At 49.1% G+C, this 16795-nt stretch overlaps 1 protein-coding gene across 3 annotated transcripts in view; it reads left to right on the top strand.

Annotated features, from left to right (window-relative positions):
* Positions 1-6980: 6980 nt before the first annotated feature.
* The window catches only part of PDLIM7 (PDZ and LIM domain 7), a 45191-nt gene continuing 35376 nt past the window's right edge, over positions 6981-16795 (top strand). Inside the window, exons 1-2 of one of the 3 annotated variants that reach the window (XM_035105857.2) lie at positions 6981-7114; positions 12850-12956. In XM_035105857.2, the coding sequence (XP_034961748.1) occupies positions 12852-12956 (105 nt within the window). In that variant the 5' untranslated portion in view covers positions 6981-7114; positions 12850-12851. Of the gene's footprint in view, positions 7115-7156; positions 7649-12849; positions 12957-16795 lie in introns of those variants that run through there. The other 2 variants (XM_060271591.1, XM_060271590.1) reach the window with 2 other exon arrangements.

Below are 16795 nucleotides of genomic sequence, written 5' to 3'. Positions count from 1 at the left end.
GCTTTTGAGACCACCTGTCACTGCTGCACTTCCCAAGGAGGGGGTCTTCTCATTGAAACCCCCCCCCCCGGGAGCTTTGCTGATGTTATGAGGGCCAGCCTCACTTGGTGGTGAAGGGCATTCTTGCTTGGCAAGTGCTAAATCCCCGGGATCTCTGCATGCAGGGCTGGGGAAACATTCATGTGACATCTTGCAGAACCCCTGCCAGTCAGCACAGTATCACATACCCCTCAACTGTCCTGAAAAGACTGGGACATCCCACCGCCTAAGAGCATGGCAGCCATTTTGGGCGTCACAATCTCACCCTGGGAAAAAAGTGCTTTTGGGGGGCCGTGATCTTGCACATGTCACATGACTCATGCAGTAGTGCAGTCCCGGAAGATGCTGTCCTAGATTTTCATCATGACATGTTGGAGGGTATGGTATCAGACTCTCTAGATAGCCAATGGCCTGACGTAAGACAGCTTCCTCTGTTCTTATCCATTTAGGATCCTAGCACCGTCCTTTTATTGAAGTGATGGGGAACCTTTAGCCCTCTTGGACTCCATCAGTCCCACTAAGCATAGGCAATGGCAAGTTGTTGTAGTCCGACAACATATCAAAGACCATAGGTTCCTCTTTTCGCTTTTGCCCCCTCTTTTTTTTTGCATGCTATAGTATGATGAGCTTCAAGTAATTGCTCTATTCTTGCACTAGAGGGCAATATGCCCTCTGCATGTAACTGAGCTCCAGCTTGCTCCATATCAGCCCCATGGAGACAAAGGTGGACCCTGTGTGGCTTTTATGTTCTGCTGACCAGTCAGTTGTGAATGGAACGTGTGCTATTGTGAGGAGAGTTTCTTTAAAAAAATTATGTCTTGGAGTGGCCATTTCCTATTGTAAAAAGTAAATTCCTGAATTAGAATAATGGGGTGACCCTCAACAGAACTCTAGATTCCAACCTCCCTTTTCCTTCCAGGGCCAGCTCTAGGGGTAGGCTGGGTGGCGCAGGGTGCTAGGGCGCCGGCCCGGCAGGGGGGCCCACCAGCCGCGGCAAGAAACGGAGCGGGGCGGGGGCGGCCGAGCGTTCTCTGCACCACGGTGCCAGGGCGCCCGACATGTTTGAGACGGCCCTGTTTCCTTCTAATCTCTTCTTCAGTTATTTCTCTGGCATATCTGGGCATTAAGTTGCCCAGATTATGAATTCAGTGGTACTTAAGAGGCAGGGCCCAACCCAAGAGGTTTTGCTGTCTGGAACAAGAACCCCCACCCTGGCCCACCAGTCCAAATTGCATGTAACAGTACAGAAGACAACTGTTCTGGCATTTTCTTTCACTATGTATATATGCCACACATTTAAAGCACATTGCCTCACCCCGCTCTAGAAGGGGTCCTGGGAACTGTGGTTTGTTGAAGGTGCTGGGAATTGCAGCTCTACAAGGAGTAAACTGCAGTTCCCAGGATTCTCTTGTGTGGGTAGGTACTTTAAATGGTGTGTATGCAGCCAGCTACACACCAGAGGGCAGCAGGTGAGCTTAGAGGCTGTGGCACAGATCAGATGGTGGCACACCCCTTTCTGTCTGCTCTGCGGGCCCTCAATACCTGCCGCCTGAGGCAGTTGTCTCACTCTACCTAATGGTAGAGCCAGCCCTGAGAAGAGCAACAGTTGTCATCAGTGGGCTCCAAAGGTCACGACCCGGAAAGGGGAGCATTCGGAGTGCAGCCTCAAATACATATGAGAAGATGATACAGCACTGTGCCAGTAATATCTGAAGGAAAGTTCATGTAAAATAAGAGAGGGGACTGTGGCATTCTGAAACATGGGCCAAATCTTAAAATGCACGCAATGGCAGCTGCTTTCCAATAAGGAGATGAGGGAAGTGTGTGTGTCTCTTTCACAGCGAGGCAGAGAGTGGAAGAGGGATTTCCCTTTGGCGCCATCTGAGGATAATAACAGAGCCACTTCCTGCTCTGCTTTGCTAAGCAAATCCAGATGTGGGCCTTTTGAATAGAAGCCGTAAGCAGCTTGCTGTAAACAACTCCAGGCCTACCACTCTGCCAGCGCAGTAGCCTAACCCTGTGGTTCAAGGGGAAGCTCTGCCTCACGAATCCACCACAAAACAGATTGGGCAATGCCAAGCTCCTTATGAATGCATTTGTGTGAGGTAGGAGGGTGAGGGTCACAAAGATCTATTACTTTGGTGTGATCTTTAGGCAGGTAGCAATGGATCCCAGTTGCTTTAGGCTCTCTGAACTCAGATCCAGCAATTCAATCCAAGGCTGGTGGTGCGAGGAGGGAGGTTGGGGAGAGAGAAAGTTTTATTAGCAGGATGGTTTTCATTTGGGTAGCTCTGAAGCGTAAAATGAAGGCAGGGCCATATGGCTGCTGCAGTGCCAGTTTATGTCCAGCAGAGGGAGTTAGATTATCAGATTCCTCTGCTGGTACTTAATTGGACTGTAAGCAGAAGGAAAGTAGGCGGCATCCATTACTGCTTGCATTTTGGGGTAGCATTTTTCAAGGATGTAAATAAATCCAGGCTTCCAGTAGCATCTTTTTTAAAAAATGGGTCTGCTGACCGGCACCTAAGTGGGTGCTGTAGAGGGCAGAAAGTGGGTTTCTTCTGTTTCTCTGTGTTTAGGTCACTTTCTTGTAATCATAGAAATAAAGTATGGAAATAAAGGTCGACGAGGGTGGTTTGATTAATCAAAGCAACTGCTCCTGACCTGGACATATGAGCAGAGGCCAGGAGAGCTGTCTTGATCAGGCAATGCATGGTGTTCTGGGGAAACATGTCGCCGTCGTCTTTGGCGATCACTCGTAGCCAAGTAAGATTGTCTTCCATAAACACAGTTTTAACAATGAGTCCATAAGTGACTGTGGAGGCCAGTTCTGGATCCACACGTCCTTCCACAGTGGGGACATTGGTTTCTGGGAGGGAGTTGATCATGGTGAGGGTTTGCCAAGCGTGCCTTCCTCTTAGCACGTTTCTCCCTTTTGTCCTGAGTTCGAGCATCTTCAAAGTCCATGACACTTTTGGTAAAGGCTGTTCTCCAATTCGAGCGCCATCAACAGTGTCTCTGAAAATTTTTACATATCACTTGGGGACATGTGTGGTTATCACTAGGACTGTAATTGTAGGGGTACCTGTAGGAACTGTACTCGGTCCAGCTGTCAGCTGACCATTGCCCCAGTTGTCCTGCTACTGCAAAACCAATAACTTCTTGACAAATCCTCCATGTGCATAATTGCCAGCAATTGAAACTCCAAAAGAGGGAGCTCTAAATTCCACTCTTACCTTTAAAAAGCCCATACATGTTCTACCCATGCTGGCTGACCTCCGACCTATGTTGAAAGAAAAGCAAATAAACCTAGGTACTGAACTATTTGCATTCATTTCAGATTACATCCCTAAATCTTTGTTCTTTAAAGGAAAAAGACCAAGACCAGGTTAAAAATGAACACAGCTTAACCCTTCCTGTTTTGTTTTGCTCTGCTCTCATCCACCAGTTTGTTCCTCTCTCACCATGTTTCTGCTTTTGATGGCACAATAACTTAATAGTATGTGGGATTAAAGTGGCTTAAAGGAAAGGAAACTACTATGGTAGGTGTTTTATTGAAAGAGCACTGTGGTCAGTGGTCAGAGCAGCAGATTAAGAGCAGGGAGACGTGGGATCAAATCCCCAGTTGGCCATTATTCTCACTGGTTAACCTTGATTCACTCTCTCTGCCCCATCCTACCCCCACAGAGCTGTTGCGATGACAAACAGGGAAGGAAGAACCACTGAGCTCCTTGGAAGAGGAGTGGGATAAAAATGAAATAAATCTATTTGTTTACCTCCCGCAGAGAGAAACTTGGCAGCCTCCTCTGGCTGAAGCAGCAAAGCTAAACATTGCTTTCAACCTCCTCCACCTTGGTCTTTTATCCTGTGTGTAGAAATCATAGCTGATGCATAAAGACCGGGGAGCCCTCCTGATCCCAGCTCACCTTTTAACAGTGACAGTGCTAAGTAATGAGTACTTCGGAGACCTCACTGGGAAGGAACTGGCTCCTTTCCAGGTTAAAACGTTAAGTTTCACGACTTACAGAATCTGCAGTTTTGAGATTCGTCAGCCCGCATCTAACATGCGCTGAGTATGAATCACTGAATTCTGCCTTAAATAGAAGAGAAAGTGACTGGAGATTTCCAGAGAGGGAGAGGGGGGCTGAGAAGTTGCCTTATTCAGCTGCTATTTTGCTTTGGCTCAGAGGCTTCCCTTGGCTCTGTGCTGGGTTTATAGGCATCCTAAAGAGGCAAGTCACAGAACGCTTGTGAGATGTCCTCTGAGGGATTTCAGATGCTGTGAGCTTGTGTACTCGTTCACCACACAGAACTGTGGCTCCCTGCATTCTGTATAGTGATGTTTTATTTACAGCCTTGTGTGCCAACAAACAACAATATTCAAAACACGTGGCAGCAATTTTGCATGATCAGAATGCTCCCCCCCTCCATCTTTAATAATAATAATAATAATAATAATTTATTATTTATACCCCGCCCATCTGGCCGGGTTCCCCCAGCCACTCTGGGCGGCTTCCAACAAAACAGAAATTCTAAAGTACAGAGATCCATCAAACATTAAAATACAGAAATCCATCAAACATTAAAAGCTTCCCTAAACAGGGCTGCCTTGAGATGCCTTCTAAAGGTCTGGTAATTGTTGTTCTCTTTGACCTCTAGTGGGAGGGCATTCCACAGGGTGGGTGCCACTACCGAGAAGGCCCTCTGCCTGGTTCCCTGTAACTTGGCTTCTCGTAGTGAGGGAACCGCCAGAAGGCCCTCGGAGCTGGACCTCAGTGTCCGGGCAGAACGATGGGGGTGGAGACGCTCCTTCAGGTATACCGGACCGAGGCCGTTTAGGGCTTTAAAGGTCAACACCAACACTTTGAATTGTGCTCGGAAACGTACTGGGAGCCAATGTAGGTCTTTCAGGACCGGTGTTATGTGGTCTCGGCGGCCGCTCCCAGTCATCAGTCTAGCTGCCGCATTCTGGATTATTCAGGGACAGCCCCATGGTGGCCATGCTTTCCACGAAGTCCCGAGCGGCTCCTTGTAAGGTCGTGTCGGCATGGATGTTAAAATCCCCTAAGACAACCAAGCTAGGTGTCTCCAGGAGCACATCCGACACGACCTGAAGCAGCTCGGGCAGGGAATCCTTGGTGCAGCGGGGAGGTCGGTACACCAAAAGGAATCCTGTACTGCCCCTATTGCCCAACTTCCAGAACATGCACTTTAGTTTTGTTTTTTCCCCCAAATAGGCTACATGTCCTTATGCCAAGCACTTTTTATCCCATACTTTCCTGTCACTTTCCTTAGCTCCAATATCTGACTTTTTTTGTCTTATTGTTGCCCATTCTGGATGCCACTGCCTATACATACATAGCATGATGTCAGTTCTGTCGCCTGTGCACATTCTGGAACAGGAACTTCCTGTGCTCCTGGTCCTTTGTTTTTACAGAGTGCTTTCAGGGGCTGGCTTCACCCGCAGAAAGCTATGCAAATCTGAAAGTAAAACGAAAGGACTAGCTGTCATCAGAGCTATTGACTGTGGGTTTATGCTCCAGTAGACTTTGGACTAGCTGTGGTCAGCGTGTGACATCCGGCTTGTGGGTGTCCTACATTTTGGCATAGGAACATAGTGGTCACCCATGAAGAACTACGGTCACTGAAGAAAGCTGAGCTCCAGAGAGGGGCCATAACTCAAAAGGGCACTCTGTATGTATTGCATTTGCATGCAGGTTCAAATGTGAGGTGTCTCTATGTTAAAAGGGCCTTGGGTAGCAGAAATGGGAAAGGCTCCCCCTGAGCCCTTGGAGAGTCACATGGTGGACTGGGCCCACTGACCTTTCTAGCTCAGTAAAAGGAGCTTCATGTCTGCTTGACGGCTAGAAGCCTTATTTTCAGTGGGGAGAGGCTTGCTCTTCTCCCCCATGGTACCAATGTTAAAAGGGGAATTTATGCATCCTTTGCAGGTTCTGTTGTTCATCCTGCCTCCATAGTTGTGCTTGGCCTGCTATATAGTGAGACATTGGCAGGGTCTGTTAATACCTGTGTTGTGTTGCAGTTGCACAAAACACATTCCTGCACGCTGTAACGTGGAAAAGTTTGGGCACCCTGCGAAGAAGCATTTCAGAATCCTTCACCATGTTTTGGACAGGAGCTTTTCTCTGTTCTTCCCCTATTTAGGTACAAAAACCCATTTCTCTTTTTCCCCAAAGAGAAATTGTGTGTACACCAGGCATAGGCAAACTCGACCCTCCAGATGTTTTGGGACTACAATTCCCATCATCCCTGACCACTGGTCCTGTTAGCTAGAGATGATGGGAGTTGTAGTCCCAAAACATCTGGAGGGCCGAGTTTGCCTATGCCTGGTGTACACGTTTAAAGTTGCTCAGCCCTGCCACTAGCTTTCAAGCATCTTGGCCGTGTGAAGCAGCTGCAGTAAAAATAATAACCATGATGGTGGTGAAGGTGGGGGCTGGGAATGCCGCAGGGAATGCCCTCACCCGATTCATAAACCGCCTCTTCCGTTCCTGAGCATGTGCAGAATGCTGCGAGTGACCCACAAGCACCTCCCGCCTCACAAGCAAGAGCAAGGAGATCTTTCAGAGGCGAAACTAGGATTTCCAGAAGGAAGGACGGGGCTGTACCAATCCCATTTGGCGGGGCTTGGGCGGCAGCTACGCAAGGAGACGCTGCCCTCTTGGGCGTAACATCCGCGGAGGGCACGGCGATTTCGGCGCCGCGCTCCGCCCCTTCTCCTACTGCCAGGGGACGCGGGCGCAGCACACCTCCAACAGGGGGCGCCCTTACGCCGAGCAAGCGCCCCCTCGACGGCGCGCATGCGCTTCTACCTAGCAGGCGGCGCGCTTGTTGAATGGTGAGGCGCGCGGGGGGGGGGGCAGCAGGGGGCGGGGCTGCGCTTGAACTGCTGAGCAGGCGGAGCCCCGCCGGAGAGAAAGATATATAAGGGCTCCGTGGGTGCCGGCGGCGCTGCGGCTGAGACGGGGTGGTGGAGGAGGCGGCAGCGGCAGCAGCAGCAGCAGCTCAGTAGCTCCGCCCTTCTCTGAGTAGGTCGCGCACGGGGACCTTGCAGGTATTGCATCCCATCCCTGGTAGGAGTTGGCGGGGGGGGGGAGGAGGAAAGGGAAAGTGATGTGGCTTTTCTGGGGACTCGTGTGGGCAGAGAAGGGCGTCGGGGTGACATGAGTACCTCTCTTTCCCCACATATCCCTCCTTCTCCATCCAAGTCATGCTTAGAAGATGTGAGCGAGAGTTTGTGCCTCTCTTCACTCGCCCTCCCCCCTTCGTACTTTCCCTTTCTGTGTTTTCCCACGCGCTTCTCTCCCCCCCCCTCACCGCGGCGCAGGAGTGCGTACTTTAGGAAGTCTCCTGGGTGCCCCCCCTCCTGTTCTTTTTCCATCGGGACGTCCTCTTGTCGTGGGGCTGGGGCGTGCCCACTAGCCATGCGTTAGCGGTGCCTCAGCGAGACTAGCGTGTTGCTCATGGCACCAGGATGCAACCGTCATCCTCGGTTTCCTGCGGCGGCTTGGAGCAGGGACGTCCCGTTTCGTGGGTGTGATGGCTGGTAGGGATCCTCTCTTGAGCCGAGGGAAGAGCTGTTGCAGGAGTGAGTCTTTCCCGGGGCTCCTCGCCGTCAAGGGTCTGAACCTGGGCATGCATGCGCTGGCACACGTCCCTCCTGGCTTCCCGCTTTTCTTCTGAACGTCTATTCTCGTCCTTCATCTAAAAGTGTCTCTGAGCTGTAACTTAATATTGCAGCATGTCCAGGAGGTCTGAATTCCAGAAGGGCTGTGAACAAGCTTTGTGCCTGCGGTGGTCAGTGTCGAGATGGCACAATTATGGCTGCTTCTTTAATGACTTTCATAGGCATTTTTCAAATTAAGGGTCGTGTTATTGATACACTTTTTGTTCTGTGTTATCAAGCGCAGCTTCAAAAAGCTCACACGAGGTGCAATTGGCCTGTAATGCACTAAGAACTTGGTGGCCTTGTTTGTGAAGATTTGTGGAAAGGATTCCACAATACAGTAGAGCAAAATGTTCACTGGGAGGGGCAGATTGTTCATGCTTTTTGGTCTTCCAAGTATATTGGCTGGCTGCTGTTAAAAGAGGATGGTGGCCTTGGTCTGATCCTGCAGGGCTGCTATCAGGACCACCTAAAAATTCTGTGAGAGTTTGCTATTAACCTCCAGACTTCTTCTGTGCATATATATTGAGCAAAAGTGTTTCATAATGAAGGGGGCAGACATAACCTGTCATATTTATCGCAAATCCTTGCCTGCTTTGGATCATGGAGTCGTCTTCTTCTTTGGCAATCACTCGTAGCCAAGTAAGGTTGTCTTCCATAAACATGGTCTTAACAATGAGTCTGTAAGTGACTGTGGAGGCCAATTCTGGACTCCACACGTCCTTCCACAGTGGGGACATTGGTTCCCGGGCGGGAGTTGATCACGGTGTGGATTTGCCAAGCATGCCTTCCTCCTAGCACGTTTCTCCCTTGCATCCTGAGTTTGAGTGTCTTCAAAGCCCATGACACCTTTGGTAAAGGCTGTTCTCCAACTGGAGTGCTCACAGGCCAGTGTTTTGCAGTTGTCAGTGTTTATACTGTACTACATTTTTAAAGATTTGCCTTGAGACAGTCTTCAAACCTCTTCTGTTGACCACCAGCATTGCGCTTTCCATTTTTAAGTTCAGAATAGAGTACAGTAGTTGCTTTGGAAGACGACCATCAGGCATCTGCACAACATGACCAGTCCTACGAAGTTGATGTTGAAGAATCATTGCTTCAACACTGGTGATCTTTGCTTCTTCCAGTACACTGATATTATGGAGTAAACACCCAGCAGCACCCATTACTGATGTGAAGGGATGCTTCACACAAGCAAAGGAGGCAGGCATCTGACTTTATTTCACTCAAGGCTTTTATTTGATGACCCTCTTTCATTGTGCAAAAGAAAAAAGTGGTGGCAAGGAGGGATGGAGGGAGAAGCAGGAGGACTGAGGGAAAAGAACTTTTCCAGGAGTTGAGGAGAGAGTGAGGGAGTGCAGCATTTTCCTGCTGGTCTATTTATTGCTCATCCAGCTCTTTCCTTCCTTGAGGGCTGCCAGCTGAATCCACAAAAACAAAAAATAAACTTGGTCATCATCTGGAGATATGCGCACAAGGGGCAAAAAGGGGAGAAATGGAGCCTGGTGCATTCTCCATTCCCAAGTGATGTTATCCAGAGAGGGTGAGGACAAATATCCCGAGGTTTGCCAGGTGCTGGAGGTTTTAATATGGCAGCCTCCTAGGGTGGAAGTTGCTTTCCCAAAGTCCAGGAAGAGCTGTTGTGCAAAGTGAAAAAAAGTTTCCGCTCTGTGTTTCTCAGCAGTGTGATGAAGTGTACTTCTGATTCCTTTTGTGCCTGGGACCAATATTTTTCTTTTAAAACGTGCTTGCTTGTGGATAAGTGTTCTTTTAGTATTTTAATTCTGCAAGAGAATTGGCAGCTGCTTGTTAAAAATGAGAATTTGGCAAAGCTTTAATTTAGTGCTGGCAAATGTGTAGAAATGTATCCAGATTTAAAACAACAACAACTGCAGCAGATATTCTTGCTGTGCCATTTTACCGTATATTCCGGCGTATAAGACTGGGTGTATAAGACGACCCCCCAACTTTTCCCGTTAAAATATAGAGTTTGGGATATACTCGCTGTATAAGAAATACGACCCGGCGTATAAGACGACCCCCGACTTTTGAGAAGATTTTCCTGGCTTAAAAACTAGTCTTATACGCAGGAATATACAGTATTTTATTTTGCAGGGTCATATTCGTTTCAAGAATGCATTTAATTATTCTTGCTGCCCTGGCTGTTTAGTTGTCTTGTAATGGGCTATCTCCTTTTCTTGGTTCTTCAACTTAATGCCCCTCAGCCCTGCCCTTCCCCTGTTATTCTTGCCTTCTGTCAGACACTTCCAGGAAGTGCTTTATCAGTGCATATAGACTTCTTATCCTGCCAGATGGGCTCCTTGCATTCTAGTCTGGTCCCTTATACCTGAGCAGGGTAGGGGGCATTAACTAGGCAGAAGCCTGCCTGCGTGAGCGTGCCACACAACCTGCCTCTGCTCACTAGTGATCTTCTGAATTCAGCTTGATTTCTGTTTCTTTTTCACCATGCCATGGCTTGTTCCAAACTTCATTTACTTATCCTGAGAGCAACTAGCTCGGGAGGGTTAGTGCTCTTGATGCCCCATTCATTTCACTGTTTTTCAGCCCAACGGGAATCCCTTGTGGGCCACCTTCTGAGGAGGGGGACGTGCCAGTGATGGTTAGGGCTGTGGGCAAAAGTGGGCAGAGCCCAATGGATGTTTCTCTACACTGTTCCAGCCATGCGAAAGACAGAGCAGTTTCTGCATTCCCACCCACACCATCTCTTCGTCCTGCTCCTGGGCAGCCAAGAGGCATTGCAGCTCAAGGAGGGTGTGGAGCAGGACCAATGGGGTGTGTGGTTTCAATGGGGGGGGAGGCATGGGTTGGAGAAAGTCCCAAGGGCTGGATAGAGAGCCATGCAGGATCGCATTGGGACCCTGGGACTCAGGCTTACAGGCCATGCAGCATGTAGCCTAAGCCTGGTTTGCTGTGTCCTCCCTGGAACTGCTTGGCTGAGGTTGCCACGGGTTTGTAGATGCTGTGTGGAAACTTCAAAGCAGGCAGAACAACTCCTGAGCAAGCTCTCACTGTGAGATCAGAGGCCCGAGGGACTGTTCCTGCAGCCCTGTGGCACAAGGCTCGGTCCAGGCATGTTTTGCCGACTCAGCCTTGGGAGGAGGAGGGAGAAATCAACGCTCCCTGCCTCTTCCTAGCCGAGCACATTCCTTTGCCATTCCCATGGAGAAGAAGGTATTAAGCTGCTGCTGAAACCCTCCAAGCTGAAGTGTCCCAGCCTGGCAGGGAGGGATGGTACAAGCTGGTACCCTGCCTGTGAGGGGCTCTACCTTTGTCTGTCTGGCAGAGGGAGCTCTCTGGGAAGGCCCTGCTGCAGCTCTTTCCTCTGGACTGGATGGGAAGGGGTGCCCTAGATCTCAGCCCAAAATAACACCGTCTTCCTGGGTTGTGTTTCTGTTTTCCTCTCTCCCTTCCCTTTCTCCTTTCCCCTCCTGGGTTGTCCTGATTTCCTCTGTTTAGACCCAGTCAGGAAGTTCCGTTTTCAGCACTCATTTGCATCTCTCCCAGTCTTGATGAGCAACCACTGGAATATGGCAGTTCTGTCTTGCATGCCTTATATAGACAACAAACTGCCTGGGGAGAATGGGAGGGGAGGGTGAAGGGAGTATTTTGTGTCCAGAAGGCAATTTTTGATTGCTTTTGCTATATAGCAGGGGTGCCTTGACTGGAAAACGCCAAAAGCAGTGAGGTGCTATAGATGCACCTAACAAAAGGCATCTCTTAGGTAATTAGGAACAAATTGAAGGCTTATCTTTTGGTGCCTTGATCAGCCAGCAGCTGCCTAAAACACAAGGCGTAGGAACAGAGCAATTATTCTGTCTTTCCATCCTAATCCCTGGATTCCCCCCCTCCCCATCCTTGAATGTTCACATTATCAAGTTGGAATCTCCTCTGTCAGCTGTGGGGAATGCAGTTCATTTTAAAAATGACGCTTGCAGACCCTACAAGCACTTTATGAGTTGGTACTGATTGATATGAGCAGGGTCAGACTCTGTTTTGTCCAGATTAAAATACAGTGGTGCCTCGCAAGATGAATTTAATTCGTTCCACGAGTCAATTCATTTTGCGACAAATTCATCTTGCGAATCGCGGTTTCCCATAGGAATGCATTGAAATTTCTTTTTTTTTGCCCGTAGGAACGCATTAATTAAATTTCAATGCATTCCTATGGGAAACCGCAATTCGCAAGACGAATCTTTTGCAAAACGAATTCGTCTTGCAAGTCACCATCAGATCACCACCAGATCGCAAAACGCATTTGTCTTGCGAAAAATTCGTCTTGCAGGGCATTCATTTTGCGAGGTACCACTGTAGTGCCATTCTAGTGGCTGGGCGTGTGGCAAGTGCATTTACACAACTACTTCAAATACCTATATTGACTTGAGCCAACCAAGTTCAAAACGAGCCCACCCAAAGACGAGGTGTGATTTGCGCAGAATATGCATTTCATATGTGATTCCTGCGTACAGAGGTTCTTGGTTTCACATATATTGTCAAAACGAGGAAAACACAACAAATGCTTCCTCAGTATCTTAGTGTGGTGCTTCTGCCTCTGCCAATAATTGCCTGATGCATCAGGACAGCCTTTGGGAGTTTGGACTAAAGACAGTGAAACATATTCTCTGACATCTTCAGGTAGGACTGGGAATCTGAAACCCAGTGGAGACCTGATTCCAGTCAGTGTAGACTAGTTGTGGCCCTCTGGATGTTGCTGAATTACAACTCCCATCATCCCTTGCTGGGGCTGAGAAGAGTTGCTGTTCAACAATGTGTGGAAGGCCAAAGGTTCCCCACACCTGGTGTAAACAATACTGAGCTAGATGGACCCAATGGTCTAATCTGGTATAAGGCCGCTTCCTTTGTCCCTAAGGGAAAAGCTGAAGAGCATTGCTGTGGGGAGGAGACAGGGATGAGCTGGGGTAGGATGAAGGGCACTGCTTTAGGCCTTCCGGGGAAGGAGCTTGCACTTCCCTTTGCCCACACTTGGGGCAGCCAAGGCTCTGTGTGAGGCAGATGTTTCCTGTTCTTCAGGTGTCCTCTCCCAGCTCTCCTGTCCCTCACTCGCTGCATCACTTTTAAAGCTAATCATCTCTTCTCCTCCCCAGAAATGAGTGACATGGACTCGTACAAGGTGCTGCTGGATGGGCCGGCACCGTGGGGCTTCAGGCTGCAGGGTGGCAGGGACTTCAACATGCCACTCTCCATCTCCAGGGTAAGTCATGAAGAAGCTGTTTCTCAGGGAACTGTCCTAGTCCTTGTTGGTCAGCCATGGGTGCTTTCTTCTTCCCATGCATTTCCGAGGCTCAAGCAAGCACTCTTTCACACCTCTGTTATGTGCTGGTCTCTTTATCACAAAGGAAAGGAAAGGCAAAAGGTCACCCCGCCCAGAGCTGCCAGCCTTCTTTGCACTCATGATGTAATGAGAAGGTCCTGTTACTTGATCTTGGGCTCCTTGGGGCTCCTGCGCTCTATTTTTGGATCTGTAGCAATGGCTCTTGCCTGTGGCTGGGTGGAGCTAACTTGGGGTTTGTGGTAATGTGAATACGATATTCCGGCTGTTCCAAGTGTGATGCCAAGGAGTGTAACTTAGTCAATGCCAGCTTCTAGGGGGCAGCAATCTGGCTTTGACTTGTAGTTGGCAGCTGATTCTGTTGGTACCTAATCAATCAAACCCCTCTGTCCAGATGATGCTTTCTTTAGGCTCCCCCCGCCCTTTTTTTGCATATTCATGAATCTCCTGTTTGGGTGAAGTGGGGCTGACTTCTTTAGGATGAGGAATAAGGCACACAGCCTCTCTCCTCTGGATGGCTTCTTGGGATCTCCACCCACTCTGTGCTGGAGCAGAAATGAAATTCAACCCCACACTCCTAGCCCAGGCACCAGGGGATGCCAGCAGTGTTTGTTTCATCTTCCAAATGCCTTCTGCCAGAAAGTCAAGAGCTGATCTCTAGCCCTGGATAGTGGAGGGCAGAGTACTGCCAAGCAGGGCCTACTTTTTCCTGTGCTGTAAATGAGGCTCAAGGTCATGATGGACCATGCTCTGGTTGACACGGGTTCAAATCTCGTCACGTCCATAAACACACTGAACAGTTTTATGGCTTGCAGCTGGATTAGAGCCTTGGCTTCCCGCCTGCTATATAGGAATCATAGGGGCCTACCTCACAGGGTTGCACTGAGGATGTGCGTGAAGTGCTTCCAGCACTTGAGCACCTTGTAGGCAAGTACTAAGTATTCTACTTCTGTTGTTTGAAATTGGCAGCGCCCTGCCGCTTAGTAATAATAAGGACTCCCCATTCTTCTTGGTACTGGTGTACCCCAAGGCTTTCCCTCTGGGTTTTGAAGGAGCCCCTGCTCACCCTGGACGGCCAACCCAGGAGAGCCACTCCTGACCTGAAAGTGCCTCTCTGGGCTGGCTTGGGTGCTCACACGCTGGGCGGCTTGCAGACAACTCCTGCTCTGCTCGCCTTTTGCCTTATAAGCCTTGGAATGCTGAGTGCAGCCGCTGCTGCTGTTGCTGACGCTTGCAGCCAGCTTGGCAAAGCGGAATGTTTCTCTATAAACGAGAAGCCCCAAGGGCTGGAGAAAGGCACCAGAAAGCCCCCTTTCCATTGCCCCACAGCCAGGCACTTTCCCCACGCACATGCTGCTTATAGTCCTCCACATCTTTTGCAGCACCATCTCTTCCCCACCCCCCTGCCCCACCACACACTTGCTGGTTTTCCCATCAGTTGTGTGCTGGAGGTTTTGTTTGTACTTTCTCTGCTGCTCTGTTCCTATAAAGCTATTCTTCCCAGCCCATCTCTGGGGACGCTCTGCTTTCCTGCTTGGAGGGCTTTGTGCTGAGGCAGCCTCCACTGTTTGTGTTCCCTCACTCTCTCTCCTTTTTTAAAAAAAGAGTTTCTCCTGGCTCGCGGCCAAGCCTTAGCAAAGCCCCTGCCTAGACAGGGGAGAGCCTCTCTGCAGAGAGACCCCAGCTAGCGCCTCCCGCAAACATACCAGAGGCTAGAGCAGCAGCAACAGCAGCACCCTTCCCCTGCTTTCCCCTGTGCTAGCATGCCACAGCCCATCCCTCTTGCAAGAAGTATGAGAGCTCCTTTGTGGCCAGGCCTTGAGAAAGACTTTCCTTCCTGTGCTCTTTGGGGAGGGTGGCTTGCTGCGTTTGGCTGTGGCTATCATAGCCAAGGATGGCCAGGGTTTCACTTGTTAGGCCATTGTGCTTCTGCTCAGGCAGCTACAGGTGGCTACAGTCAGCCGGTACTCCTGTGGTTTGGCTGTAGGTCCTCCCTTGGCAAGGCTCCTGGCATCTGTAGCAGCTTCAGAAGGAGGGTTGTGCAACGTTCCCTGTCCCACTAAGTGAACTGGAGCTTAGCTGTTCTGGGCTGTTGTGATGGCATTTTAGGCTCCAGCCACCACTGACTGTCATATTTAACCTCATTTTTCTTTTGCTCAGTCTTAAAAACTCATATAAGCTAGGGTGCCAAATGGTTCCTTAAACCAGGGTTGCAGTCACCAAAACGGAATGTCTTCTTGCCATTTTGGGGCAAGGCGGCTAAAGTCTTATTTTCTCAGTTAAACGTCTTTGCTAGATCAGATGACAACCTTGACCTAGGTTAAGAACTTTAAGAACTTAAAGAAGAAAAGTCACTTTATCCAGGGACAGTCCACAAATATACTGGCCTATTCCCACCTTTTTTTTTTAAAACAAAATGGGGACACAGACCATTCATAATGTAAGAATATTCTTCACAACAGTGAGCAGGGCAGTGGGGTAAGTGAAGATAAGCTACAACAATGAGCTATAACGTTGGTCTCTGGTCCTGCTCAGGTGGCACAGAAAAAGCATTTTGGTTCCTGAAATTCATTCCGCTTGTGCAGATGAAATATAACTGATAGAATTCTACAGGATGTGGTATTAGTGTGGGAAAACAGTACATATCCAATGATCTCCAGGTGTGCACCTCCAGATGGTAGAGATGTCAGGCATCATCCTGGCACCCAGGCATCTTCAGCAGCTAATAGCCAGGTGCAAAATGCACCGATCACCTGGCTAATTTCAAACACTGCTTTTGCCTTCCACTGTCCCAGACCTTTTTTTTGGGGGGGTAGTATTTTTTTACCGCACAATGCGCTTTTCTCTTCCTGGTTGAGAGATGTGGGATTTAGCATTCCCATTAATAAGAAATGCTAAACTTTTGGGAAAGTGCTTCCTGATTTGATGCTGCATGCCAGATGTCAGCATACAAGTGCGAGAGAAGAAGGCAGGGACTTGTAAAAGTAGTGAGAATTAGGTAGAAAGGTTTCTCTTCTGCTAAAATAATTTGCTAGGCCAAAAATAAAAATAAATAAAAATTAGTGAAGCATATGGTTGCAATTTATATGAGATATATAGGGTGGAAAGGCAAGGAGAGAAGCTCTGGTGGGGGGGGCTGTTGAGTAAAATGTAGGAAGCACAGCAGTATGAAATGTCTGTCTGGTGTCTGATGCAAATGCTTCTATCTCATGAGATGAAAGATCTTGCATGGAAAGTAAACAGGAAATAGGGTGAAAACAGATCCTGCATTTATTGGGACTGAGCCTCCCCCCAGTGCAAATATTAGTAACAGACATAGTGGAGCTGAATACACCTCGAATCTGACTGCCATCTTCAAAACTGCCAGCAGGGTTGACTCTTTAAAGGTAAAGGTAAAGGGACCCCTGACCCTTAGGTCCAGTCGTGACCAACTCTGGGGTTGCAGCGCTCATCTCGCGTTATTGGCCGAGGGAGCCGGTGTACAGTTTCCAGGTCATGTGGCCAGCATGACAAAGCCGCTTCTGGCGAACCAGAGCAGCACACGGAAATGCCGTTTACCTGGCCGCAGGAGTGGTCCCTATTTATCTACTTGCACTTTGATGTGCTTTCGAACTGCTAGGTGGGCAGGAGCTGGGACTGAGCAACGGCAGCTCACCCTATTGCAGGGATTCGAACCGCCAACCTTCTGATCAGCAAGCCCTAGACTCTGTGGTTTAACCCACAGCGCCAAAAGGTGGTACCTAAATAAGCATTTTGGAAAC

The sequence above is a fragment of the Zootoca vivipara genome, chromosome 2 (genome assembly GCF_963506605.1).
Source record: "Zootoca vivipara chromosome 2, rZooViv1.1, whole genome shotgun sequence".
Lineage (NCBI taxonomy): Eukaryota > Metazoa > Chordata > Lepidosauria > Squamata > Lacertidae > Zootoca > Zootoca vivipara.
Note: the sequence above shows the minus strand (reverse complement) of the source record. Positions and strands in the feature narration are given on the sequence as shown.